Source organism: Pholis gunnellus (assembly GCF_910591455.1).
Source record: "Pholis gunnellus genome assembly, chromosome: 23".
NCBI lineage: Eukaryota > Metazoa > Chordata > Actinopteri > Perciformes > Pholidae > Pholis > Pholis gunnellus.
The window spans coordinates 3,858,255-3,885,845 of NC_136550.1; the positions used below are offsets into that span (position 1 = coordinate 3,858,255).

The following is a 27,591-nucleotide window of genomic DNA, read 5'->3' on the forward strand; positions in this document are numbered from 1 at the left end:
CCAACATGCTAAACGTAAAGCCTACAACAGGCTGAATGTACACATATATACGTAGGCTAATGCTGATATGTAATAAGACATTCTGTCTCATTTTACAATTTTTGTACTTTACTATTTAGCCTACTTATTAATTATCTGTCACTTGTGTGTATTTCTTATTGATGGATTATAATGTGCAGATCTTTATTGTGTTTTTTCTACCTGACAGAGATCTGCAGCCTACCAGCAAATACAAGTTAAGAATCTTGCTTACTTTACATCGACCCATATTGAAAATGCAAGACAGGAGACAGGATATTTCTCTTAAGCTTTTATTAATATTTAAGTTTGCTTTTTTTTAGGATGTTCATTGTGTTACACAGAGAAAATTAGCCAGACAAGTAAAATTGATTGTATTCTCTTTACCTTTAATCTTTTGTTTAATTGTTTATTAGATTATTTTCCCTTATCAGCTCTAATGCTAAAAAAAGTTACACAAGAACTATCACACACACGGTTAACTAACTTGTGAGCACATCGGGACGGTAAACTAACACTTCACAGAGATTAAAAAAAACAATAACAATCCCAAAACATAGAGGGGAAAGAAAAAATATGATCGAAGTAAAAATTAAGAGACAGAATGGACAAGCATTTACAATCACACAGCCCTGCTCAACTCAAATAAGTACCCATCCTATTCCTTATTTGGCAATTTCATTTTCTCAGCTCCACCCGTTGTCCCTTATTTGGTAGACGCTCCCATGCCTGGTTGCGTGAGTGTTAATTTAAGTTTGGGAGGAGCGTTTACATTCTACACTTCAGCACTTCGGACAGCAACAAAAGTGCAAACATGGCGGCATCCTGGTTCACATTTGGCATTCACACCCTGTAGCACAAATCCAAACAGCAATTTGTGTTTGCAACAAGAGAAGTGACATAAAAACAGATCACTGTTGTCACTGCCGTCATTAATATCTCCCAAGTACCGGATGAAATCTGAGGCCCTCCGCTGACTTTCTCGTCACTGTCGTCGCCACCACTCATCTCTACTTCATCAACCAGGTTTGGAAAGGAGCGCTGGACGGCCTGAGAAAGAAACAAGCAACCTCCAACTGGCTCGTAAAAAAAAAAATCACACTTATTAAAAGAAATAGCAAAAAAGAAACCAGATGCCACGCTGCATCAGAACAGAAATGTGTGCACATAAACTGGCACAAACGCTCCAAAGGATCGGGTCATTTTAAAAGCAAGCTCAGTCCAATGGTTCCGTGTCGTAGGGCAGTGGTCAGCTTTGTGTTGAGTTTAGATCAACTATAAACGCTCACAGTATTTCTGATGGCGGAACGTCGCCCTCGTATTTCGGGGCTCTTGGTTTTGGCAGTAAGAATGTGCTGCAGTTCCAGATTGGTTGTTTCAAAGGTGCAGATATTGGCTGGTCATTCTTCAATCTCACAACAACAACAAAAAAAAAAGGCTAAGTATGTTTGTCTCTTATGACTGAGGCTGAGCCGGAAAGGTGCAGCCCCGGTTGGCAACATTTACATACCTATATTATTATCTTTTTTGAGTGTGTTGGCAGTGAAGGGGCTGGTACATTGTCATTGATAAGTCACAGGGGGGCTTTGTTGCTCTCAAATTTGAATTACTAAACTTTTCCAAGGGACCCTGGCCCTCTTTGCTGCATCTGCTGTGCTTTCAGGATACGAGCGCTTCAAAACACGCGCACCCACATTTACTTCCTCGGACACACACGAGCATACATCGCAAACCATCGCAACACAATTCTCGTGAATGAAGCCGCTTGTAGCTAGGGAGGAGCTCGTGTTCGTTTTAACCTCACATCGCACAGGAACTCAAGTAATGCTAGCTAGCTGGGTTTGTTAGGAGGTATCCATGCGCGGGCAAGGCTAAGAGATTACAACCCAGATGATAGCCACAGTGATCCCTTCTGGCCGCGCCTAGCACTGACATGCAATATCCATACTAGCGTGCTACCTAGCGACGTAACGCTCCCTGTTGTAAGCAAGCGCGGGTATTAGGACACGCAGCGCTGGACTGCCGGCAATATTGGAAGCACTATTTAGCGTGCGACGAGTGTTAGCGATAGCTGAAGCTAACACCCTCAGTCTCTCACGTGCTCACCGCCAAGTTCACTAAACGCTCCAAGGAAACAAAACGGCAAACATACACACACTCAAGAATATAAAAGAACATTATTATCCAGTCAATGTTTATACGGGCTGATTCCAGGCATGCAACTTCCAAGTCTTGAAAGCAAAATAAGAAAAAAGAAAAAAATAAAGCTTCCTGCCCACCTCCAAATCAACAAATCCGATGGGAAAACACAACTTATAGACGGGGGCCGATGGAAGACATGAACAACCTGGCAACATCAAGGAGGAAGTGGTCACTATAATGGCTCTCATTGGCTGTCAGCCAATCAGGAGCTTCAACCATTCGCCGAGGCAGCTAGTTACAAATGAGTAAATAAAATCCGATTAAAGAAATTAAAATAAAAAACTAGTTTAAAAGTAGTAGACACACATTGTTATAAGTATCTCTGCTAGTATTTTTTTTTTTTTTTTTTTATCTATTTATTTTTAAGCTTATTGTGTAATAAAGAGAAAGGTGTTACTGTGTTTTTTTTCTATTCCATTATCACCATCATTAACGTATTCATCGGCGTATTCATTCGGAATTATTACTATTGGTTAATGCAAGGTGTGTGGTCTCTATAGGCCTCCTTGTCTAAATTAAAGGGCTCTATTGGCTGATAGAAGGAGGGAGAGAGGACCGTTGGCCGTTCTTTCCCCACCTACTCATCTCTTCTCGTCTACACTTCTTGTATTCATTGTACAGCACAATCCACTTTGTTTTCAGCTGGAAGGGTGATGTGAGGAGAAGGACTGGTGCGAGCCGTGTTCTTCCTCTGAAATGCCTCCTTTTCTCTTCCTCCCTCCCTCTCCCTGTCTCTCGTCCTATTCTGCCTCTTAGTGGGAAATGGTGGGAGTTGATTAGTGACAAATAAGTAACCCATTCCTCTTTTTCCTACATTATCGTGGGCGCCTCATCTTTCCCCTTCCCTTCGCCCTCCTCACTCACTCTCACTCACACTCTCTCGCTATCGTTTTTTTTTCTTCTTCAGCAGGACACCTCCATCGTTTGGGAGGGGCTCGGCGGCATCTGGCCGCCCTGCGAGCCCTGGGACAGGGTGCGGGAGCGAGAGCGGGACCCGTCCATGGAGTAGGAGGAGGAGAGGGAGGTGGTGCGGGAGCGGGACAGGCGGGTCATGCAAGACGACGCCACTGTGGAGAGATGGGTGGAAAGAAACAGATTTTAAAAAATGAGAAATCAATGGAAACAATGTGCAACATCTAAAAAAAAACAAAGAGGGCGTTATTCTTATTGTTGACAAGCCCTAAGTGCACTTACTGTAGCCCATTCCTTGGATGAAATACTTGAAAGCCTCAGTCAGTTTAGCAGGCTGCAAACACCAAGAACAGAAACGGTTCAATCAGTACAATCACCAGTTATTTCCTGACCAACATGGCAGCCATGGGTAGTCGTTTTGATTTTAAAGGACTACAACATTCAGTATTTCTGTTTTTCAGAGAGGTTTGTTTTCTTTTTTTATGTTGATTTTGGAGAAAGGGAACTTCAATATCAGGTCAAGATTTCATTCTCGGTGCGCTGCTTCTGTTTCAGATCATTGTTTTGTATCTCTTTCTTATTTTTCAATGCATCAATTCATGTGCACGAAGAAGCATTCATTTGGGCAAACGGGGTGCATAAATTAGAGAGAGAGCACGTCTTTCTCTGCTGAAGGCCAACCTGGTGGTGGCTGATTTAACAGGTATGTTTAAACGTGACAATCTTGCCCTTTGCGGCTTTAAACGTCCACGATTTTGAGTATTAGAAAGAGGCTGTTACTGTGGTTACCTGGGTCAGCTGAGGGAGACCACCAGCATCAGCCATCTGTGGAGGACGGAGAGAAGAAGTGTGTAAGAATCAATGACAGTATAAAGTCTAAAGTAATTAGAGAGAAGGAACAAAATCAGATCAAAAAAAAGAAAGAATTCCGGTTTTGTTACCTTTAGGAATGAAGTTGTTGTTGGATCCATTTTGCTGTTGCACTCCACCTAGTGGTGACAGAAGGGGAACAACAGTAAACCTCTGCCATCAAACTCTCTGTGTTGATATGAATCTGATAATATAAGAACCAAGTCGCTCAGGTTCCCACGAGGAGACATCTTAGACACTTACGGCAGCTTCCTCATATGGAGCCTGATCGCCCACCACCAGCATCACTGGACACCTGAAGGAGGACAGACATGGAGATTGGAAGGGAGGCATTTAGAGATTTCAGAGGTTTATATATATAAAAAAAAATGATTATACATGAAGTATTGCAGGGGATTTACTTGAAGGAGTTGTTGCGGTCAATGTTCAAGTCTCTGCGGCTGGAGGGAAAGGAACAGAGAAGATTATGCCGGCCGTAGTTTTGATGCAGAGTGTATTTGTGCGTGTGATGTCGGCGGGTGTGTGTGTGTGTGTGTGTGTGTGTGTGTGTGTACCTGTTGTAAGTCTTCCAGAAGAGCTCCATGTTGACCAGATTGGACGCTTTGGAGATGCGCTCTCTGTGAGACTGCACTAGAGTTGTGTTTGATGACATCTCCTCCTGCAAGAAAATACGACCGTTTGTTTCGACTGCAGCCCAAAAACAATCCCAAAACGATGCAAAACAAGAGACCGAGTAATTACTTAGAAACTAACCAGAGCTATTGTTTTTTTGCATATACACTTTAATAAGACATTATTGTCGTTGTACCTGACTGAAGAGGTGGGACAGGATCTGCTCTGTGAGGGAGGACGTCACGGAGCTGAGCTGCAGAGGGAGAGGAGGAGGAATCATTAGGATCGCTCATCACTTTGTACGTTTAATATGATAAACAATGACATAATCAATACTACCCTGGGACACAGTGCATGCACAGCGTCACCTAATCTCATATCCACAGCTACATGGATGTAGAGAAGTCGCATCAGGACTAACCAGATTCAAAATCCCACATGTTTATATGCACAAGAGAGTCGTGAAAGAAAGAAGACATAACGTACCTTCTGAGCAGCCCAGTCTATCCATCCCCGGGCGTTCGGGTCGATGTTGACCAGAACCAGACCTTCCACTGAATCTGGGTTTGCAATCTGACGAGAGAGAGAGAGAGGAAGCGGCAGAGAGACGGATGGTAAGGTGACAAGAAAAGCATCACAAGGCTGAACGCTTTCAGGTTATTTCAGTCGGACCGTGTAGAAAAGATACGATTATGAAAATACTGACTGTTTTTTGTTTAATTTCCAAGACCATACATTTCACACAGTGATACTGCTATAGCGTCACTGCCTTGTTTCACTGCCGTTCCGATGAATGAAACAAGCTGCGGAATAATTAGCGGCTGTCAGAACGTGAGAGCTTAAAACAGCAGATGACACTCACCGCGAACTTGGAGAGGATGTACGCTCCCACTCCCACTCCCACTCCGATCACAGTACGGAAGCTGACGGGCGGACAGAACAAGTCAACAACACATTCAGAAAAATCTGCACACGTGAATAGATGAAGTGTGTGGAGCTGCATGGAGGAGTATCTGTGTTTAATATGGCTTTCGAGACAAGAAGAATCCGTCAAAATGCATGTACGTGTACAGTTGTGCACAATCACCTTCTGTGCAGGAGACAAATAAAATGCAAATAACTCACTTGAAAAACTGCAGGACAGAAGGGATCATCTCTGCTATGGTGTCCATGGAGGGATACTGGTAACTGTAACAGGAAGCACAGGAAAAATGAATCTCTAATTACTAGAAATGACTCAAAATACATGAAGACAAAACACTTTCCTTGTCGCTTCATCTTAATCACACAGTGGCTGACTCGTTTATCCAGCCGGGGGATTTCAAAAACGAGATCCGAAAGAGAATTAAGCTTCAATTTCTGGAATCAGCAGCAGCGGGAGTTTAAAAGGTCGCAGCCGAGATGCCGTGACACTATACACAAAACACAATCCTCCCGAGCGCGTCAAATAATCACGCAGGTTTCGAGAAGTGATAGAGAAGTGAAGTGGGAAGAAGTAAGACGCACATCAAGAGAGGGAAGATTTTCTTTAAACCTCTGACAAGAGCGTATTTGGAGAGCGCAGAGGAGGGAGATGTGAGAGATGGGGAGTATTTTTGGAAGAGATTAGTTTTTAAGCCTCCCACAGAAGATTGTTTCCACTTCTGAGAACCCTTTTCTTCAAGGTTACTGCAGGACGACGAGGGTGAAATCAGTATTTCAACACACACATCGCGACTACACACGGCAGGCGTCGTACCTGGCGGGGTAGGCAGCAGCCCCCTCCTCCTGCCCCGGAGCGTCAACATGGATCAGGGTGAAGTTCTTGACAATCTCCTGCATCTCCTCGAACTTGAACAGAGGAGAGAAGCAGCTCTTACCTGCCAGAGAGAGAGGGGGGGGGGAATGAAGAGAGGACTCAATCAAAAAGAGTCACAAACGAGTGGAAAAAAGGCTGAGAGAGAGAGAGAGAGAGAGAGAGAGAGAGAGAGAGAGAGAGCTACTCACTGTCCAGACCCACATCATGGAAGGTGAGGATAGCAGGCCTGCGGGTGGTTCGCGTGCCGTGCAGGGTCACGTGCAGAACGCCGTGGGGGGTCTCGATGCTGTGCTCCTGGTGAGGAGAGAGAGAGAACGAGTGGGATTTAAAGTGTGATATCGCTGGAGTGAGCTTGGAGATATTCTCGGCCCGTACCAAGTGAAAATCCCCCAAGACTTTTATTACCAAAACAAGATCTAGATCTTTATTGACTCTTTCAATCAAGCAAACTTTTCTTTAGTTTTTTTGCAGTTTTGTTTTGAATAAACTACTAATGCAAATTCCTTGTAGGCTTCAAAGGCTCCTGTAAACGCTTTGTAGTTAGCTTGAACATGAAAATACATCAAATTGCCTTTAATTGTTTTTGCTGTTTTCTTATTGGAGAAAGAAAAACAGGAAACAGTCGTACCTGTCCTTGGTCCAGGAGTATCCTCGCAGCCACTTCCGCATCCTGTGAGAAATCAAAGGAGTGAAGTCTTGTTAGAACAAGATGTGCGTGTGATTGTTGGATGCACACACACACACACACACACACACACACACACACACACACACACACACACACACACACACACACACACACACACACATATATATGTTTCTTTAAACTGGAGATGCCGCTTCAACTCTGCAACCAACGATCTTTTTCAATTTTTCGATTTGAGCCCAAGGAAATGTCTTCAAATTCCTTGTTTTGTCCGACCAGCGGCCCAAAACTCAAAGATAAATAGTTGACGACGATGTGAGACAATTACAAGCAGCGACTCTTTACATTTGTGCAACTGAATCCATCACGTTTGGCCTTTTTGCTTCAATCAAATGTATCGATCAATCAAAAAAATGACTCAAGATGTATCCTAACAACTACGTCGCCAATAAAAAAATACTCATAAACTCTTCTATTTTTGTAAGTGTAGACACTTTGTGTCATTTCATGTCAGGAACCTGAAGTGGAACACCTCTCCTTTTGTCTTCTTTGCCTTTTTACTGTGAGAACAAAGAGTGAAACACCCTCGGCTCTTTGTTCTTTCACGGTGCTTTTATGTTAAACGAGGTCTTGCTCCCTAATTAACGCCCACGCAGGCAAGAGGGGGCGTCGCCACGCTGCAGATCGAGCGGGCGGAGAACCTTTTTCGGAGGAGCAGGTGGTTCTGGGATACCGGGGGTTTGTATGGAAGAAGCCTTTTAAATGGGATATTCATTTGAAACCTTGGATTCCATTTACCCCGCTAATGAATTACTCGCATCACAGGCTCTTAGGAGAATTAGCAGTCTGGGAAGCTGAAGTGTCGGTGGGCGTCCCGGAGGTTTGGGTGAGTGGAGAGAAGGCACACGGCTGCATTATAAGAGGTCACTACTCTAATCAATGTAAAGCTTATTCTCCGTCCGAGAGCATTTATTACATTTCCTCCTAAAATCAGCCCTCACACCCTCGTGAGTCATGTTGTAGCAGATCATTTTAGATTCATTGGCAAAAAAAAAACAAGCTCTAATTCTGTCATTTTCTGTTCAGTCTTTATTTATGTGTGTTTTCACATTCATCATCATCCCCGAAGGACAATGTGAACCACAAGTGTAGATCTGGACAAATAATCAAAACAGCATAGATGTTGTGATACAAGATTCAATATGGTCTGGATTGTAGTTATTGTAACATCAAGATATATGTCTTAAAAGAGAATATTGTTGATCACACTAACAGCTGTTGTCTATGTACAGAGCCAGATTATTCTGTGCCATAGACCTCCATTGTTGTTGAAAAGCTAAATAAAACACACCCGTGAGCCACACTGTTGCACTTTCCAACCATCCTAAAAACCATCCCCCAGCATAACGCACTTTTCTTTACAACTGTTTGAGTAATGTTTGCTATAAACTACAATGCTATAATTACTGCCTTGCAGTTGTATTCCGTCGCCGACCAGTCATGTTGCAGTTTACATCCGCGTCGGACCAAAAATGTCATCACTTCATCGAGACTTCATCACAGTGACCACCACATTCTGACCAGTTCATCCTCGAGTCCGGGGTGGACACACGTGTGCCGTATGACGTTTTTACGAGAATGGGCGAAAACATAAAACGCGTCGCCGGCGAGGAGACACTTAAAGATTTACACACTCGGCAGGAACCAATGGACTTGACTCAAACCCCTTTGTCGTCGTCACTAAGAATAATATAGAATAACACCTGCCTTGCCCTTTAATTATTTGTCACACTGTGAAAGTGTTTTTGTGTCGGCGCTGTGTTTCCCTGTTTGCCCACCAGCTGACAGCAGTGAGAGACTAGTGGCTCTGCTCTGCTGCACTGATGTTGCTGGAGTGGATGCAGGAGATCTGCTCTCACTCCCTCTGGGCTTTGACGTCAACCCGGCAGATCTGAGCCAGCGCTGCAGCTTTGCACAAACACACACACACACACACACACACACACACACACACACACACACACACGGTTATGCGCACATGTGTTGAAACACATGTTGTCACATGCTTTGCTCAGACTTGAAAGCGCGCACACGGTCAGATTCGTGCACAGCAACGACACAAATGCAACACACACACACACACACACACACACACACACACACACACACACACACACACACACACACACACACACACACACACACACACACACACACACACACACAAGTCAACTCTTGTTTTTCTGGTCTTCTGGGACACAGACACATAGAGACAGACTGACATTTATCCACGGGTTCAGATTGTGTACGTTACATACTTCTCCAAGCTTGGATAAAAGTCAGCCTATATGTGTGTACCTGCATGCAGCCTTTTGTGGAAACTAGCACAATATGTACATGTGTGTACGTATTTTCTGTATGTGTGTGTGTGGCATCGTCTCTGACCTTGGCTTCAGCCTGACCCGTGAGTAACGGCTTCTCCTCCGTGATGGCGATCTCCTGCATTTCTGTCGTCATGGCGTCACCTCCTGCACAGGTAAGAAGAGGATGGAGCATTTACAACCTGTCTCTTCTATACAGCTGTTCTGTTCTCTGCACAGTGACAATGAACACATGTTATTCTTGAACAGGTGTGCCAGACACACACACATGCAAACTAACACAGAGGCCAGATCTGGTGCATGTATGCACCTACACACACCGAGGGATTGAATACTGCACGCAGCCGTGTTTTCCTCCGGGACTCTGTTTGAGCCGTGGGACCTCGTGAAAGTTAATTAGTAATTAGTGCCGGCAGAGATGAGCAGAAAAGGATTGTGGGGCAGAAAAGAAAGAAGAGGAGAGGAGGGGAGGATCAGTAGATGGACAGACTTTGGGGATGGGGACATAACTACGAGGAATAAAAGCACGGAGGGATGAAGGTGAGTGAAACATGTGAGACACGAGAACCACCCGAGGGGAGGAATGACTGTGACGAACAAGTGGCTGATAACGATGAGGCGAAGGGGGGGAGGAGGGGGGGGGGGGGGGGGGGACCCACTTTGTGTTGCATTACTGTTATCTGAGCACGGTTAGTCGAGCGTGTCCCTTGTTTTCACCCCTTTACAGCCGCCGCGCGTGTTACTTTGTGTTACTGCGAGTCCACCGGAGCAGCCATGGAGTTAAACGCTGCAGCCCGAGGGCGTCACGCGACGTGGTTGTTTCAGGTAGAAGTAGCTTCACATGGCTTTGCCGCGTCGATCTCTCCGTCTTGGAATTGAAACCAGAACGATTGCGACTGCAGACATGTCGGTCTTTACATGTTGAAGTGCAGCTTTATATCGGTCGCTTCTGTTGCAGCATTAATCTTTTTTTTGTGGCCAAAGAGCGCAACACCAACTGCATTGAGGCCGGTCAGAGGAACTACTTTTGTTGGAGGACATAATGTCCCAAAATAATCGCGATACACACATTATTATTGTCATTGTAAGAGCATTTTATTTCACTGATATAGTGATGATGAAATAGCATAATAATGCAAGTGCTCAGACATTGGAATTGGAATGTGAAAATATGCTGTTCACTCTGGAATCACGTTGGCTTAAATGTCGGCGTCACTCTTGTGTAAACAAACACTCGTGTAAACACAACGGGAAATATCGAGGTCAGCAAAAAACGGTTGAAGTCGTTTCCGTTATTTCGTAAAGTAAATATTTAACGTAAAAACTCTCCCGTGTCATTTCTTCACATCGTACGATAAGTCGGCAACGTAAAAGTGATCGAGGTCAGTTCTTGGAATCAGACACGTCAAATATTAAAGTAAGTGAGTGAACACAAATGGTTACTGTGTCCGTTTGACAGCATTCTGACATCACTTGTGAGTGTGTGAGTGTGTGTGAGTGTGTGAGTCAGTGCGCACACAATTCATGCTCGCATAAACGGATGACCGTATTACATCTGCAGCTTTGAAATCACCTCAGGCGAGTTGGTGTGTGTGTGTGTGTGTGTGTGTGTTTATGTGCACTCTTCATAAAATGAACTGCTGCCCCGCGGTGCATGTGTCTCTCTGGGCCTCAAACTGAAATGACTAGTCACCAAAACAACCCCCCCCCCCCCCCCCCCATCCATTTCTCCTGCCCTCCCTCGACTTACATCTATTAATTAGTCTTGCACATATTGTATTTTTCATGGTGTCTCCCTGTCACTCTGATTGTTCTGACGTTGGTCGTCTTCAGGGTTCAGCTTTTCACAGTGTTGGTCCTGGATGCTGTAGCCTTGAATGCGACAGCGAGCAACTTGAATATGAACTTGGCTCTGGAAACGTCATGACTAACAGTATGTGATTCATTGTGATCACTTCCTCATCCCTCTAAATATTGCTTATTATACAGTAAATAAACAGTATATTTCCTAACAATGTCGTCCTTAGTTGTTCCCACCTTGACACCAAGTCCAGCTCAGGACCTGGTAGGACTTCAGAGTCTCTCTGATACACTTTGTCCCACAGCCCATCCTCTATTTTTATGTGACCTGACATGACAGCAGAGTAAGTTTGTTTACGTGCTCCTCGGTGTATATTTATAGGACTCTGGTTTGGTTTATGCTGCAACAGGATCTCTGTAGCGTGTCTGTATATAGCATGTAAGCGGGAACACGATGGGAAAACAAACAAAGAAACAAAGAAACACACTATAATAATACAGAATTGTTAATTGTCTTTTCGACAAGCGACACTGATGAGAGGCTATAGTGGTGAGAGTGAACCAGAACAGAAAAGCTGCTCAAAGATGCTCAAATGTGAAGCGGAACTTCAGAGTCGGGGGATAATTGTCTTTCACATGAAACATGGTCATTTTTTAACCGTTAATAATAATATATCAGAGCCATCAATTATCACAATCGTTGCAAATTATAGTGGTTGATAGCTAATAAATCAATTACCTATTTAATTCTGCATTAGCATAGAGTAGACATGGACCTTTATCACATTATAGGTCACTCGTAGGTCATGTGCTGACCTCTCAGTGGCAAATGAGCCTGAATTACTGTAATGAAATGAAAAATGACAGAGTCTATAGACTTTAACAGTGTGCTGCGGGAACACAAAATAATGAATTTTGTTTTATAGACATAAACACATTGACGCGGGCCTTATGTAACTCGCTCATTATAATGAATCCTCTCTCTCTCTTCCACACACACACACACACACAGGCCCTCTCCTCCGCATACAGCTTCCTGAAGCTTTAAATCGGCCTGACTCCCTCCATCATCCATCTCTCTCTCTTCATGTCTGCCTCCGCCCCTCTCTGAGTCAGTGTGCCGTGGAGCGCGTAATAACCGCTAAACTGCACAGGAGGCACCGTCTGTCACCACGGAAAGAGAGAGAAAATAAAAAACCAGGGGAGATGGAGAGAAAAGGGCAGATTTGCATGAAGCGCAAGAAGCGAAGAAGAGAATGTGTTGCTGGCTGAGAAAAGGAGAAAAAAAAAATTCTCCACATTTCAGCTGTCAGACAACAGTTGTTCGGCTCATCTCGAGCACTGAACAGGTTCCACGTCTCAGATATCAAGCTCCAGCGTAATTAATCCACGCTTGTTTGAAGCGCTTTCATGATCACGCAGAGAAATGGCATCGCAGTGGCCGTCTCATTGAAACATGCCATAATCTGTTTCCCGTCATCCTCGGCCTCCGCTCTCTTTTTCCGTCACGCTGACTCCGTCTCTGCGTCCTTCGATGCAAAGCGATGTCACCGCACGGCGACTCTGGGTTCAGGCTGCCAACAGCCGCCGTGAAGCTGATTCTGGAGCAACATACGTGTTTACTGTACATTAAGAGTTTATAAACTGTAATAAACTGCTTTGTGGTGGTGAGTAAATCATTTATTTATGCTTTGTAGATCATAACAGACCACGACTTTTAGTAAAGCTAGGGCTGTCCCCAACCAAATAAAGTCGACTGTATGATTTTGTCGATCATCGTTTAGATCGTCGATCTGTGAAACTGTAAAAAATAACACAAAAGCATCACTTTAAATGTTGTGTTTATCACAGAAACTTCTTGGGAAATAAGCCTCATCATGAAAAAAAGGATTAAAAAACAACTAATCAACCAAAAAAAGTTGACAAAGAAAGCGATGAGTCTATTAAATCGACTGAGAGTGGGAAGTGAAACTTATTAAAAACGTATTGCCTGGTAAAAAATATGCACCAGACTTTCTTTTTCTACTAAGACTTATTCCAGGTTCGGTGTGCCGCTACGTACCGTCTGCACTGGCGCCTTTAGCTGCCAGGAAGCAGCGGCAGCCTCTCTCTCCGAATCCAACAGCGATGAAAAGATCTCGCCTTCTCCCGCCAAAACCTTTGAGTGCATGTGTGTAAGTTCGGCGGTGCGGGTGGGCGACTGACTGATGTTCTCCACCGGAGGGTTACCACAGCCGTGCCCTGCCGCCGACATCGCTCTGTACTGCAGATACATTCACCAGCTGCTGTCATCACAAACTGCTGCCTGCGACCAAGAATACCGGGAGATACCGCTTGGATGTTTGCATGAACGTCATGACCCTTCCTCCAGAAAACATTAGATTACATCCTACAAAAATAGAATGTTTGAGAGAGATTTGCACTGTTTCGTCCTTATCCCTCCACCACGCATGCTTTTGGTTTGTAACACACTAGAATCTACCTCAACACCTGCCGACAGCGATGCATTTCTGTACGAAACAGTCGGGCATCGATCAGCTTGTATTCCTGCCCATCAGTAAAAGTCACATTTGATCTTGTACAGTGAAAAAGAAACAGCTCTCAAAACAGACAGAAATAAAAAGGGCTCCGACTTCAAACAGCGCCTGTGTTTGACTTTAATCAACCACCAGATCGTTGTTTCGCAGAGCTGATGTAACAGGCTGCTGTGAAAGAGGAAAACGTTCTCTCCGTCTGCCCTCTTCCTCTTTATCTTAATCTCACAGCTCTGCGCTTGTCCTCGTCTCTCTCCATTTATCTTTTTGTCACGCATGCTGACTTTCCCTCGTCTCTCCGTTCTCACTGCGAGGTCTTTGTCTCATTCACTGCCACCCGCTCTCTGTCTCCACTGCTTTATTTTTAACCACCCGACAGCGAGTGAAAAGGGAAAAAAAATGGGCAAACGGTTCTGCCGGCCGACTCTTTCATTTCCTCTCTCTCTCTCTGAACAAAGAGGCGCACCCAGACACTCACACACACAAACACACAGACACATCAACAGTGTGCTGAACTAGGGCAGCGAGCATTAAGGTCACCTATATTGAGAATGTAGGCTGAAGGCTGAAACGCTAAAAGGTCAAACCCGTGGCATCGGGGGGCACATGCGCAGCTGCTTCGGTATCTCGACATGTTCAAGGCCGCATAACATGAGAGGGGTGGTGGACTCCCTCAAAGTCTATGACATCACTTCATTTCAACAGTTGTTTGGGGGGGTCAGTGGGCTGCAGCGTTCCGTCATGTTTTCCTCACCTGCCACTGCGGCGGGTCACCGAACATGTCTGTGTGGAACCTCTTTAGATTTGTAAACACTGAGTCGGTGGTAGCAGACAGTAGAATACATACATTACATAGTTTGCTCATCCTGAGTATGTATCTTGGTCACACTGAAACAATTATCTAATTGATCCATATGTATGTGTTACATGTTTATGTTAAAATAAATATTGGTTATTGGATTTGGACATAAAAATGTACTATTGAGAGGGCTGTAATAACACCGATATAAGCACACAGTTACCTATATATCCAGCAGACAAACATTAGCATTCATTCTTCTTTCTGGCCACCTGATTTAAGTTCAGTATCTCTTTTTGCTCCGATTTTGGTCTCCACCACCTCCCGAGAGAAACATCCGGATCTTTAGCTGCTAAATGCTCCACTATGCTCGCCAACAAGTGGCTAACTTTGTCTGTCTGGTGTCTGGTGCTGGAGTCTTTGGTGCAACAGCCGCCTGCTGTAGCTTGAATAAGTGAACGGTAATAAAGAATCTGAGCAAACATCCAAGGCCAACCTTCAAATCCTTCAACTTTTCATTAATACTCGAGGCAAGAGACACATTTCGGTCACAAAGTAATGAGGTTGAATCACCAGTCTTACTCACTCGACTCTCTTTTGCTCTGAAATGTCTATTGAAGTAGAAGAGAGGAAAAAGACAAACATCTTGAGGAAAATAAACACCGTCAAATTCAAACGGGGAGCGATGTAGTTTCCTCTCTGTCGCACCGATGCGTCGCCCCGCTGACACACAAACGCGCACAGAGAGCCAGGTGTTGAGGCCTCTCAGGACCGAATCTGTTCTCTGTCCTGAAATAAACGGTGTAAGTCAGCAGTGCTTCACTTGCTGTCACACTCGGGTACCGCTATACGTCAGTTTTATCTGCACAGCACCGTGATGTGTGCAGCTCTGCCGGAGGGTCCGCATGCAGACGGGTCTGCGGAGGAAGCTCCAGCTTACCGTTTTACAATTCAGCACTGTGGTGTAAGAGAATGGTGCACGCATGGAAATGCAGAGATTTAACAGGAAGGTACAGCTTTCCACTGCTCGTATCATATACTCTGTTTAACATGCAACACTTTGTGTCTGCAGGATAATGTGTTTACACCATCATTTGTTTATATCCTACAGTATATCATTGCTGTTGTTGTTGCCTGTGCTTCCGTTTCTTATTGAATTACTGCTGCAAGGACCTAATTTGGAGATCATTAAGGATTAATATCTTAAAAGACTTTAGAGCTGATCATGTTTCAGGGTGATGCTGTGTGCGACTGCCGAGGGATTTAAAGCAAATGGTATTGTTTTTTTTGTATGAGTAATAACTTGCTGGGGGGGGAAATTAGATTTGTGGTTTTCGAAATGCCAATAAGAAACAAACCTCACTTTATCGCTCAGGGAGTCGTGGCTCATAGAAGCGCAACGGTGCTGTTTCTAAGTCTGCTGGACAAAACACAGTCAGAGAGAGAGAGAGAGAGAGAGAGAGAGAGAGAGAGAGAGAGAGAGAGAGAGAGAGAGAGAGAGAGAGAGGGAGGGAGAGAGAGAGAGAAAGAAAAATGAGCGACTAATGTCTGGAGAGAAAAGAGGCACATCAGCCACCATGGAGACCCGGAGAGGAGCCCTTGGATCTCCTGTGCTGCTTCCCACGGCGTTAGATGGGCATACGTGGATCACCTCATTGCAAAAAAAGAAAAATATAGACACACAAATGAAAGAGACGCTTGTTTTCTCTCTCCGTCTCTCAGCAAATCACTTTGGCCTCTTGTCTCCACAAATCCTCGGGTCGTCCGTCACTCGGCGGCTCGGCTCGGTTCTTCCTCTCGTTTTCAGGCCGCCTATTATTCCCTCCGTCGGGATCTCACCTCCACTCAGACATCCCGTCTCTCTCTCCGTCTGTCTCGAAAAGGTGAGTTGTGACAAAAGGCTATTCGCTAAAAGAGCAGGCGATCCATCGCATCATTGTGAACATCATCGGGACCGTAGATTCTGAGTTTTAGACATTAGTTTTGACTGTCAATTTATCGCTGAACCATTTATTAAAATGAACTGAAATTAAAATGTAAAAAAAAAAAAACTTGTGGGAGTCATTACTGTTAGCAAGCTAGGATTTAGCTTTCTGATTGTTAGCTTGTTAGCCTACTTTAGCTACTTTAGCGTCCACTAAAATGAGAGCAGCGTTTCCAGCTTAAAGGCCGCCTCACCTGAAGTGAGCCTGAGCTAACGTTGTCGTTAGCTTTGGGGGCTAAACCCTTCGCTTAAATCAGCAGGTGGCAAGCAAGTCGCAGGAACTTGCCGTTGGGGTTTTTGAGGAGTTGTAGGATTTATTCATCGACCGATAAATTGTACTCACGCCGCTACATCCACAGCTGTTACATTCCTGCTGCGACTTCTTACTCACAAGCTGTCTCTCACGCACACTCACACTCACTAATGTTTAGCACACAACCTACGCACTTCCTTATAGGAGGTTGCTACTTAGACACAATTCCCCAATGTTTAGGCCAAGCGGGGAGTCAATTTAGGCCCGGCAGCAACCCTGTAATGGTTCCTCACAAATGTTGAATGTTGTAAAGAAGCTGTCGGCTTAAATTGCCAACGGGAGGCTACATAACCAACGCTGATTGGGCTTTTTGAATTAGGGTCAAACATTTCTTGTATCAATGTTGGCAATAGGCTAAACGCTATCGTGACCGCTCGTCTAACAGCAACGCCAGCCTTTCCTGGGTCCAGACCTTTGAGTCGGCCCACTCCACCGAGTTTGAGTCATTCATTTTTGATAATAACAGGCAAATGCCAGTCCTCAAATGCCAGCCGTTGTCAGGGGAAGTCAGCACCCAGAGGCTTGAAGTTAAGTCCACCATTATTTCCAAAAGTCGGTTCGTTCTCTTTTGTAAAATGTGCCCGACAGCTGCAGTACCATCCTAGTTTTGTGCATATTTCCTCACATGAACAGGGACGAATTTAAATTTCAGTCCAACTTAAAGCAAAAACACCAAACATTTTCATTGCAAATTGAATATCTAGTTTTGGACTGTTGGTCTGACGAAAAAAGCAGTTTTTTAAAGACGTGTTTTGATTCAAAGTCACACGATAATGAAATAATATTCAATAATGTGAATCATTTCTCAATGTGCAGTACAAACATGACCTTCCAGGAAGTCTAGCACATAGAACAGAAGTACACACACTCTGCATGATAATGAACAAGCATGCGTTTCCAGCTCTCTGCCCCGTTCTCTCTGTTTATCTGTGAAACTCAGAATTCCCCTTCCCTCCAGCGACATTGGCCACTTAAGATAGGCTTTGTGTTCCCTCGCTCAATAGCTGTGAGCGAGCATCAGAGTGAAGCGGGAAGCGAAAACCAGTAATCTACCTTGACCAATTATGTGAACGTACAAAAGACAGCGGCTCATGTTGTTCAGGTCACATCTGTGGTAGTTCATTCAGCTACATGTACAAAAACACACTGGAAGGCCTGAAAGTGGCTCGGAATCAATTGTTTTCGATTCTAAATCAATGAGCACATGATCACAAACACACACACACACACAGTAATTGACTTTCAAGCTAGGGTCAATTTATATGTTGGAGGCTATTGGCTAAGTGCTGATGGAGGTAAATGGTTCGGTGATTGGGAGCTGATTGCAGCTGCAGCCAAATATAAATCATAACAACCTGCGTGACGCGCACATGTGCAGCGCTGTCTCCAGTGCTTTCTTTTATTTAGAGCGTAAAGTTACATTCTGCAAACATTACCTGTTCTCTACCTAACAGTATTTACCCTAGAAAGAGTTCTGTGACACACACACACTCTTTCCAGAGGCTCAATTACAGCTTAGCAGGTCTGCTGGAGCAGCTCGGGCTTTATAGTGCCTTGCTCAAGGGCTCAATCAAGGGGGTTGACTATGTATGACTGTTTCATTTTGTCAATTTGTTTAAATGCCTCCCTGTATTAGAAGAGACTGGGATCATTCTTGTGTGTGTAAGGTCACATCAAGCTTGACTTAAACATTGCTTTCCTCAAACATAGCATAACAAATAATCACATAGATGTACATTTACTGGATTATTATTCATTATTAAGAGCAAGCGAGGGTGAAATACTTTCAAACAGCTGGCATGTTTGTTGTTATCTCCCTCAGCTGTGCAGCCTACGCTTGACATAGTTCGCACGCGCGTGATCAGACGCTAACACAGAGCTGAAGTGGATAGATCGGCCTCATTTGTCACCGATAACCTGATCCGGGTATTTGAGCCAGAATCGGCCCAATATCCGTATTCGGATGGGTGCATCCCGAGCCAAAACGTATGCAGAGAGCCAAACGGTAGAGCTTTACGTGACTGCTGAACGTCTCATCTCTCCACAAGAGCATCGGCAGCCCGAGGTTGGTGTTCCAGCTCGGCGTTAAGGCGTTGGATCAAGTCAAGGTCTTCAACACCAAACTGGGAAAAACTGTCTCTGTAATCGCACTGATCAGAGCTGTGTAGGTTATGAGAGGAACATGTTATCCTGCTTCATTAAAAACATGAGAAGAGTTCCTCCGTTCTTCAGGAAGCCGTTGCTGAAACGTTATTTAAATGATGTCAAACTGTTTTGCTGTTCCGGGCTCAGATTTGAACAGCTAATGAATGGGGATTACAGCGTTGGTGGTCCGGTTATGCCGGTAAATTAAATGCTGATAAATGAATAATAGATTAGGTGTACAGACTCAAAGGCTAAAAAGGACACTAAGTATCTCCTCCTCGCCGGTACAGTGTGTGATTGTGACAGAAGCTCAGAGCAGATAAGAAGCTATGTGGACCGAACGATTATGAGCCAATATCACCTAATTGCTTCGATCACTGTTGGGTTATTAAAAGGCTAATTTGCTTAAGTTGTGTATGTATTAAACGTGGTGCCTCCATGTTGGTTTGCAGTACGACCAAACACAGGAAATAGCATTGATCCACTTAAACTTGCGTCAATATGCTTGGCTCCACTCTTCCTGAATAGGACGTCATGTTTTTAGATCCATCATCGAGTTAAACGGGTGTCTGATGAACTATTTCCTCCTACAGCTGAGCCAAAGTCTTGTGTTTAATCTCCAGATTTTGTAAAATGTATAATCCGGTCACGTTTAAGTTTGTTTTTAATGTATTTATCAAGGATCTTCTGCTTGTATTTTCCTGTTACATACATACATATTTATCCACCGCTAGCATGCGGACATTTCTTTTCCCGTTGGACCTCCGTCCTGGCTGCAGCCCCTGCTGCTAGCAGACCTGCGACACAATTGCAGACGACCTCCTCTGTGTAAAAACTCTTCACGTGGATGTTGTGCGTTATAGCAGCGGGGGGACGAACGTTACCCCCGCGAACAAGTTATTTATGCTCATCTTCTGCACCGCTCAGCTCTTCCTCCTGCCTGTGGATCTATTGACAAACACTGCTGATTATGTAACTGCGCGCCGTGGAATGCCAACAGAACACACACACACACACACACACACACACAGACACACACACACACAGTGAACCGTCGCATCTGACAGCACCAGACTGGATGCACATTTTAGGTCGCTTCAACTCAAAATCACAGTTCCAGAGTGCAACAGTTGCTCTACACAGTTGAGTTGAGTTGAGAAAAAAATAAAATAAGATAAATCTGCAACCTGAGAAATATATGAATGGAGTTTGGGCAGAGCGTTTGTCTATAAATAGGGTGTTGTGAAGGCCTGTTTGGTCTCGTGGGAACAGACAGGGCATTGTGGTGCCTCTCTGTTATCTGGCCTCTAGCCATCGGGCAAAAGACTGAGCAGTCGCCCCGCAAACACACACACACACACACACACACTAGATGCAAGACTGCTGTAATCTCATACACCTACACAGTATAAAATCCATACGCTCTGACCCAGATGCTGTTACGCTCTAGTACTCCTACACAGAATATTACAAAAAAATCCATATTTTTATAAACACCCAGACTAATATTCACTATACGCTACAACTGGCCAACACTGATGATAATAATTCAGATGAAAAAACACGTAAAAATGTGGTTCAGGTTTTTTTTTTTAAGGCTAGACTGATCTCAGACACCTACGCAGTGAGCAGCGCCGCTCTACACGGTCTGTCATCAGCTAAGGTGCCACTTCTCACTGTACAGACAGTAAAAATACATCTGAGCTCATGCTACAAAAACCTGTTTGAGTGCACATCGCTGCCAAACAGTCACATCAAAATCTTCAGTAACACAGGCACTGTTGAAACTAAAGGATTTCTGGACCGTAGAAATGTTCTTTAATGAACAATTAATGACATAAAACACATGCGTCGTGGTGGGTATTTGAATGGCCCTGCACCAGATCTGACTTCTTTTTGTTCTTTGAGAGCTACAAAACGGAGTAAGATCCCCTTCACACAACCAGAAGATGCAGGTCTGAGTGGTTGAAACACATTTCAGCTGAGCTCGGTGGGCTTTGGTTTCCATCCAAACGGTTCATTTCTCAGTCGCCCGTGAGCACAAATTCCAATGTTTATTTTGCACTCTCGATGGTCTCTCGTGTCACGTTAGCCGGGTTTTAAACACACTGAGCTGAATCTACTGTCAACAGAGAGAAATCAATGTTTCTGTTGGCGTCAACAGAGGGAAGTGCAACATCCGGCATTGTTAGTTACAGTAGCTGCACTCAGACGGGCCAAACGGGATCCAACTGGAGCGTGTGGATGAATGACAGGAAGGTACAACTCACCAATGCAACTAGACTTTCTGTTTGTTACAAATTACAACTTATATTTATCGAATTTAGGCTCAAACTCTTTATTACTTTCATGAATAAAGAATTGTTTGGTCTTTGTCAGAAAATAGCATTAAATCACAGTTTCTTTAAGTCTTCAAATGTCGAAGAGAAGCAGCAAATAATCACATTTGTGAAGGTTGCACCAGCGAATATTTGTCAAAAGCACTTATAGTTGGCTGATTCGCCATCATGTGATGCTCAGCTCCACTTCAAAGAGAAAGCGATATGTTTGTGTAACTATGGAGCTTTAAAAGACTGAACAAAATCGTCACTCTCCTTTCTTTTAGCTCTGTTTTGGTTTCCACCAACTTTTGAGAAAAACATTTGGCTCTTTAGACTTTTTCACTGAAATTAGCTTACTGGAAACAAGGTTGATCGGAGCGAAGTTTGTGGGCCAGAAAACGTAACAAAACAAGAAGCTAAAAGACTTTAAAGTGCCGCATAGCGGTGATTGGTTCGGTTTAGGCAACAATACTACTCGGTTAAAGGGACAGTTCAACCCAAAATCAAAAATACAAACAACAACCACCCTGAACGGACTTTCTTACATAACAAGCGTTTACTTTTGGTTTCACTTGGGACACTAACAGAGGACTCCTGGGTGAAAGTCCTGTGTTTGTTTGAGCCATCTACCATCCCTCCCATTAGCCTCAACTGGAGATACCAAATACAAAAACGTCCACATTCGACATATCCGTGTTTTTTTCTTCTTGGTGGCCATGGGCTATTACACATGGTCGTTTGTTCCTAATCTAATATAAAAACCTTCATTATCACAGCTTGAAGAATGTCCTTTATCCTCCTATTTGTTTTAAAATCACCAATGTTTCTTCCAGTGGCAAACTAAATCAGCTCTCCTCTGGAATAAATGAAGAGCGGTCCTCAAACTGAGCAGTAAACAGAACTCTGAAGAGGCAATTACGCCCACAGACACGCGCATCAGCTCCCGTAGTACCATCAGCACTGAAACGCCATCACACACCTTAACAGAGTCCACTCACCGCAACAATCCGTCACATTTAATCAGCGGCTCGGCGCCGCAGCTGCGCGGAGACGCGGCGCTCGTGTCACAACAACTGACAGATCCGCAGGAACTCAACAGCTGGCGAGCTTTTGGAACGGAGATCATTTCAGCGTCAACAGCTCAACAGAAGGACACGGACTATTTCTGAGCAGTCCTGGATGACAACGGCATTTGATTCCCCGATATTCTGGGAGCTGAATCTGCCTCCAAATATAGCTGTTTACTGGCCTAGTTTGCTGCATATCCACACATTCATCTACCTGTCAACAGTGTCATCAGTGTTTTATCATTCACAGCAGCTCTCCGACCTTAAAGCCTCGCCGGTCTAAGCTGGCACAACATGTTTCTCATTGTTGCTGATTTAAAGTCAGGAAATGAACTCTATCGTCAATACTTTTATATAATTAACAGTTTTATTGGAGGTAATGACTCACAATTTGGAAAGGTACATCATGATATGCTTCTATTCTATAGTCAATAATCTTTAGGTAGCTGTCACACTCTCCAGATGTGACTCCACTTTCTCCAACATTGAAGAAACAAAACTGTGATTTTGAACTTTAATCCCTCATTATATGTGCAAGCCTTGACCACCCGAACAAGGTCGGACACGTCCTCCTTCCCTGCAACTCAACACTGATGGATCGGCAAACACTGCGGGAGTAAATGTTAATATTGGTAGAGTCAACCGGCAAGGTGACGTACTCAATACGCTCTAGTAACTTCCCCGTCACACACCAACAGCAGAGGAAGTGCTTTTGCGCCTGGGGCAGATGGAGCACATATGCAATTGCAATGTTTAATATTGACAGAACTTCTGGTAGAAGCTGTCCAGTTGCCATTTCCATCACTTTGGACTTTTAAACCTTTTGAGTGAAATCTGCCTGGAGTGCAATAGGTCAAACCGTCACTGACAATCCCAAAGGACACAGGCGACGACCAATGATGGTATACGGCAAGACTGTGATGAGGTTAATATCGGTCAATAGTCAGTGGCGCAGAGACAATAAAACATGGCAATCACCATCTATAGCTATTACAATGACAAACAAAAGGAAGGTCAAATGCATCATCAAGTCATCGTTTGCCGATGTTTCAGTTTTTTCAAGCTTAAATCTGGGGGAGAGTGAACCGCCACGGTTTTATGATGTCAACAAGTTGATCTTGGATTATTAGTCTGGCCAGAACGCAAACAAACACTCATGTGGCATCAGACCAGAGGGGGAGACTGTTCCAGCTCAAGAGTTTATTTCTGATCCCGACAGACGCATATGAAAAGCTCCACGGATCATCGCCGTGACACGTCAACGTGACGGTGTCCTCGTTACAACAACATTTGGCGGTTACGCGGTTGATGTGGATGTCATGAATAAGTCCACAAATTAATGCAGGTCAACTGTTTGGACCGTGTACCGAACCTTACAAATGAGTTTTCCTTGAGTTGACGGAAAGAGATCTGGCGATAGAGTGAAGGAACTTTGCTTTTTCAGTGCAGTTTCGCATAGTGACACGATAATGTGCGGCAACATGAGAATGTTCAACTGCCTTACCCTATTGCCGTTTTACTGTATTTAAAACATATATTGTTGTGTGTTGCATTACTCATTGATCTATTGCTTATCTGTGCAATTGTTGGATTAATAAGTCAATAAAATGTCAAATTTAGTCTGATCAACAGTACTAAACCCCAAACTAATTATGTGAAATTAGCAGCATTCATCCTCATATTTTCTTTATCTTGAGAACATCACTAAATCCATAACGAGATTGGTTCTGCAGCTCAACATGTGGGGGAAGTAATCAAATTACAATTAAAAAGATCACAGCAGAATAAATTGTTCTTCTCACCTCTATAAATACCCCATGATTTGCAATTCATTAGTGTGGGAATTGAAGTAATCTAAGAAAACGCACTGCTAAAAATGTCAAAATATTAAAGTAATTAAATCCTGCAGTCAGTGTTCTTCTTGGAAGTACACCCTAATACAGAGCAATGCACTTAATGCAAGTCAATGTGGTCATTAAGAGGGTTAAATTATTAATTTGTTCATGTGTAAGCAGGGTGTTAATGCTGTAGCGGGTCCTTGTGGTGCTATACTATTTCAATACACGGCAGGGTGGTTTAGACCAGCACCTGTTGTACTGGTGCGTAGTGGTCTAGCTGTGCAGAGAGTTCTGGTTTTATCTGCTGAGGTTTTTTTTAAATATCTGCCTCCGGCATTTCTGCCTCCATCCCCAATAGGGCTGCATGGGATTAGGTTCGTGCTGCAGAGAGCATCGAAAGAGACATTGGCAAGACAAATGAAAGTTTATTGAACTACTTTCTCCCAAGAAACAGCCCACGAAGAAAACAGTCCACAGTGAGTGAGTAAACATGTCACACTGCTTGATTTTCAAACCCCCTTTTTTGGGGCTTTGGGCGCCACAAATTACATTCATCCTGATTGTGCGGCTTAAATCTCAACGGCACATATCTCAAACCCACAGTAGATAAAACACAAACTATGTGCACGTGGGAACTGAGACTTGGGTGAACTGACCCTTTAATATCAAACTAAAAACTGTATTTTTTCAGGCGCCAAGTCTTTATTTGAAATAAACATCATCAAAATGATGGACACAGGGCTGCTGGTAACACCGCACCCACCAGCATTTCCAACAAAGAAGCAGAAACAATACTCTGTGTGTGTTTGTGTGTGTGTGTGTGTGTGTGTGTGTGTGTGTGTGTGTGTGTGCGTGTCCGTGTGTGCGCGCCTGCGTTTCTATATCAACACAGTCTATCATTTCTGACATAGCTCGTGGGGAGCCTCCTCGCGCGCGTGCATTTGTACATCTGCGCACGCGCGCGCGTTATCAGCAGGGGCTCCACTTCACTCAAAGAGCAGAGAGGCCGAAAAGAGTCTCCAAATGCGGTATGACTCACAGAATCTGCGCGCGAGCTTTTTGCTGGAGTGCGTGCGTGCGTGCAGCTTGCGGCACAGTGAAAAGCTGTCTGTAGAGCTGCGTGTAGACTGGTTTTTTTCTGTGTGTGTGTGTGTGTGTGTGTGTGTGTGTGTGTGTGTGTGTGTGTCCTTGGTCTGGCACGACACACTGAAGCAAAATATTTCCCCGCGCGCCAGGCTATAAAATACTCCATAAGGGAGACTATTTTCAGGGCTTTGCTGCATGCATTTTTTTTTAAATTTCCTCTATTTATTACTATTTATCCGAGCCAGCGCAGAGCCATTGAACACACACACACAAGAATGGACACACCTCCATTTGACATTGACACACTTTAGCACCCCCCACCCCCTCTTCTTCTCCGGCTCGCCAAGAGCCACAGCACCCCCTCTCGACCCCCCCTCCCCCTCTCTGAAAAGCCCCACACTGACTACGTCCTCCTCTGAGGAAAAGAGACAAAACACCAACCTTTATTTAACCATGAAATCTCCACGGCCGCAGCTCGGTATAGGGACACCCGTTCAAAAAGACACCACAAAAGAAGAGCTGCGACGATGCTGCTGGCTGGAAGACCAGGAGGGGGTGCACGGAGGGAGGGGGGGTCAGGTTCATGCAGGACTCAAGCCCGAGCGACAACAGGATGTCAATATTGTCCTATATTCTGTCTGCAGGACCAGTGAGCTGTCACGCCTGGGTCCGCTATTTGAGAGGGGGGGGGGGGGGGTTGTTTGGGTTGGTGGGGGGAGGAACAAAGAGCTGCTGGCTATGCCACATGTGCGCGTCAACAACACGCACTCTCTCTATCGCACCAACACTCTTATCAAGCTCCCGTGCGCGCACGAATATAATTGAACTACTTGGTGCTCGCAAACTCACAATTTAAATAGCAATGCACTGCAGAGTGGACTGTGTGTATGCGTGTGTGTGTGTGTGTGTGTGTGTGTGTGTGTGTGTGTGTGTGTGTGTGTGTGTGTGTGTGTGTGTGTGTGTGTTGCTGGACCGAGCGGCGTGCTCCTGGATTCAATCAAGGAGGAAAACACGGCGGGCGCTGATGACTTTGTCATCGGTTTGCATAATGCAATATTAAACAGGTTGGCTCCACGTTGCATGCATGCATGCATATTCAAACACAGACGACCACCCACCCCCCACCCCAAGAAAGAGAGGAAAAAAAATACACATTCATTTGTTCTCGTTTTATTGCCTTTTTGCACGACTGTTGAACAATGACAAATGTGCACAGGCTACTCCCTCACTTTCTCCTGGAGAACATAGAGCGCTACACACTTTGGGGAAGAAGAAAATAAACAAAAACAACCCCAGTCCGATTATTCTGTTAGAATAATAACGGGATAAACTCACCTTTTATGTCAGCAGATGGGAAACAACAACAAAAATCTTCACACGAGAGCAGGTACTTCTATAAAATACAATACAAAATATGGCAAGTCTCGTTCCCCACTTGCGCAATGTCTTTCTTGCTCTTTCCAGCCGGTTCCTCCGATCTTAGCGCAAATCTCTTATTTCACTTTTTTTCCTCCACCTCCTTTTATTTTCCGCTGTTCTTTCTTTCTCTGTTTCCCCCCCAGTGTTGATGTTTTTCTCTCTCCTTTCTCTCCAGCAGGAGGAAAAATATACGGAGCGGGTCAATCAGAAAAAGCAAGACGTAGCGATGGAGTGTTTTAGGGGTGGTGGGGAAAGTTGTCCGCGAATAAATCCGCAATAAATCCGAGTTAACTATTTTAGTTGTAACCCAAATCAGTGAGCGGTTATACTTTATGCACCTTGTGACAGCTCCGGCTTGGACCTGCGTAAATGTTCACGCGTTAGCGGGACAAAAGAGCTTGTTTATCTGTCTGGTTCCCCCTACACTTAGGATCCACATTGGTACGGTCCACCCTTGTTGAGCTTGTGGAACTGCGCCGAACGCTCGAGCAATCCCGTGCACGAGCTAGCAGGTAAATAAACACACCTGGAGTCAAAGCGCGGTCATGAAGGGGGGGGGGGGGGGCGGGTAGTGTCTGGTGTCGACTTGTATGAGTCCAACAGCGTGACCACAGTCCTGGAGAGGTCTGGTGGTCCGAACCGTGGCTCTAAGTCTCCCCCAGAGGGTCACTCAAGGGGGGTTAAAGGTCTCCATGTCCCCTGGGGGCCTGGGGGGGACGGAGCTTTAAGCCTCTGGGGACTTTTCTATCTGACAGATGCCTTACATACACCATGAGATTCACTTTTAGAGCTCCATGTGGGGAAAGCAGGAGGAAAACCAAGCAAGACAATACAATGGAATAAAAA

General features: G+C 44.6%; 1 protein-coding gene across 1 annotated transcript; it reads right to left on the bottom strand.

Annotated features, from left to right (window-relative positions):
- Positions 1 to 303: 303 nt before the first annotated feature.
- ndrg2 (NDRG family member 2) lies at positions 304 to 26,894 on the bottom strand. Its single transcript, XM_079184899.1, has 16 exons — positions 26,662 to 26,894; positions 9,504 to 9,586; positions 7,041 to 7,082; positions 6,601 to 6,706; positions 6,353 to 6,473; positions 5,740 to 5,802; positions 5,477 to 5,537; positions 5,101 to 5,187; positions 4,811 to 4,867; positions 4,557 to 4,660; positions 4,404 to 4,442; positions 4,246 to 4,297; positions 4,074 to 4,121; positions 3,922 to 3,957; positions 3,415 to 3,466; positions 304 to 3,287 (listed from the first exon to the last, which is right to left on the bottom strand). The coding sequence occupies exons 2-16, from the start codon at positions 9,573 to 9,575 to the stop codon at positions 3,124 to 3,126; spliced, it is 1,104 nt and encodes a 367-aa protein (XP_079041025.1). The 5' UTR covers positions 9,576 to 9,586; positions 26,662 to 26,894; the 3' UTR covers positions 304 to 3,123.
- Between the last annotated feature and the right edge of the window lie 697 nt (positions 26,895 to 27,591).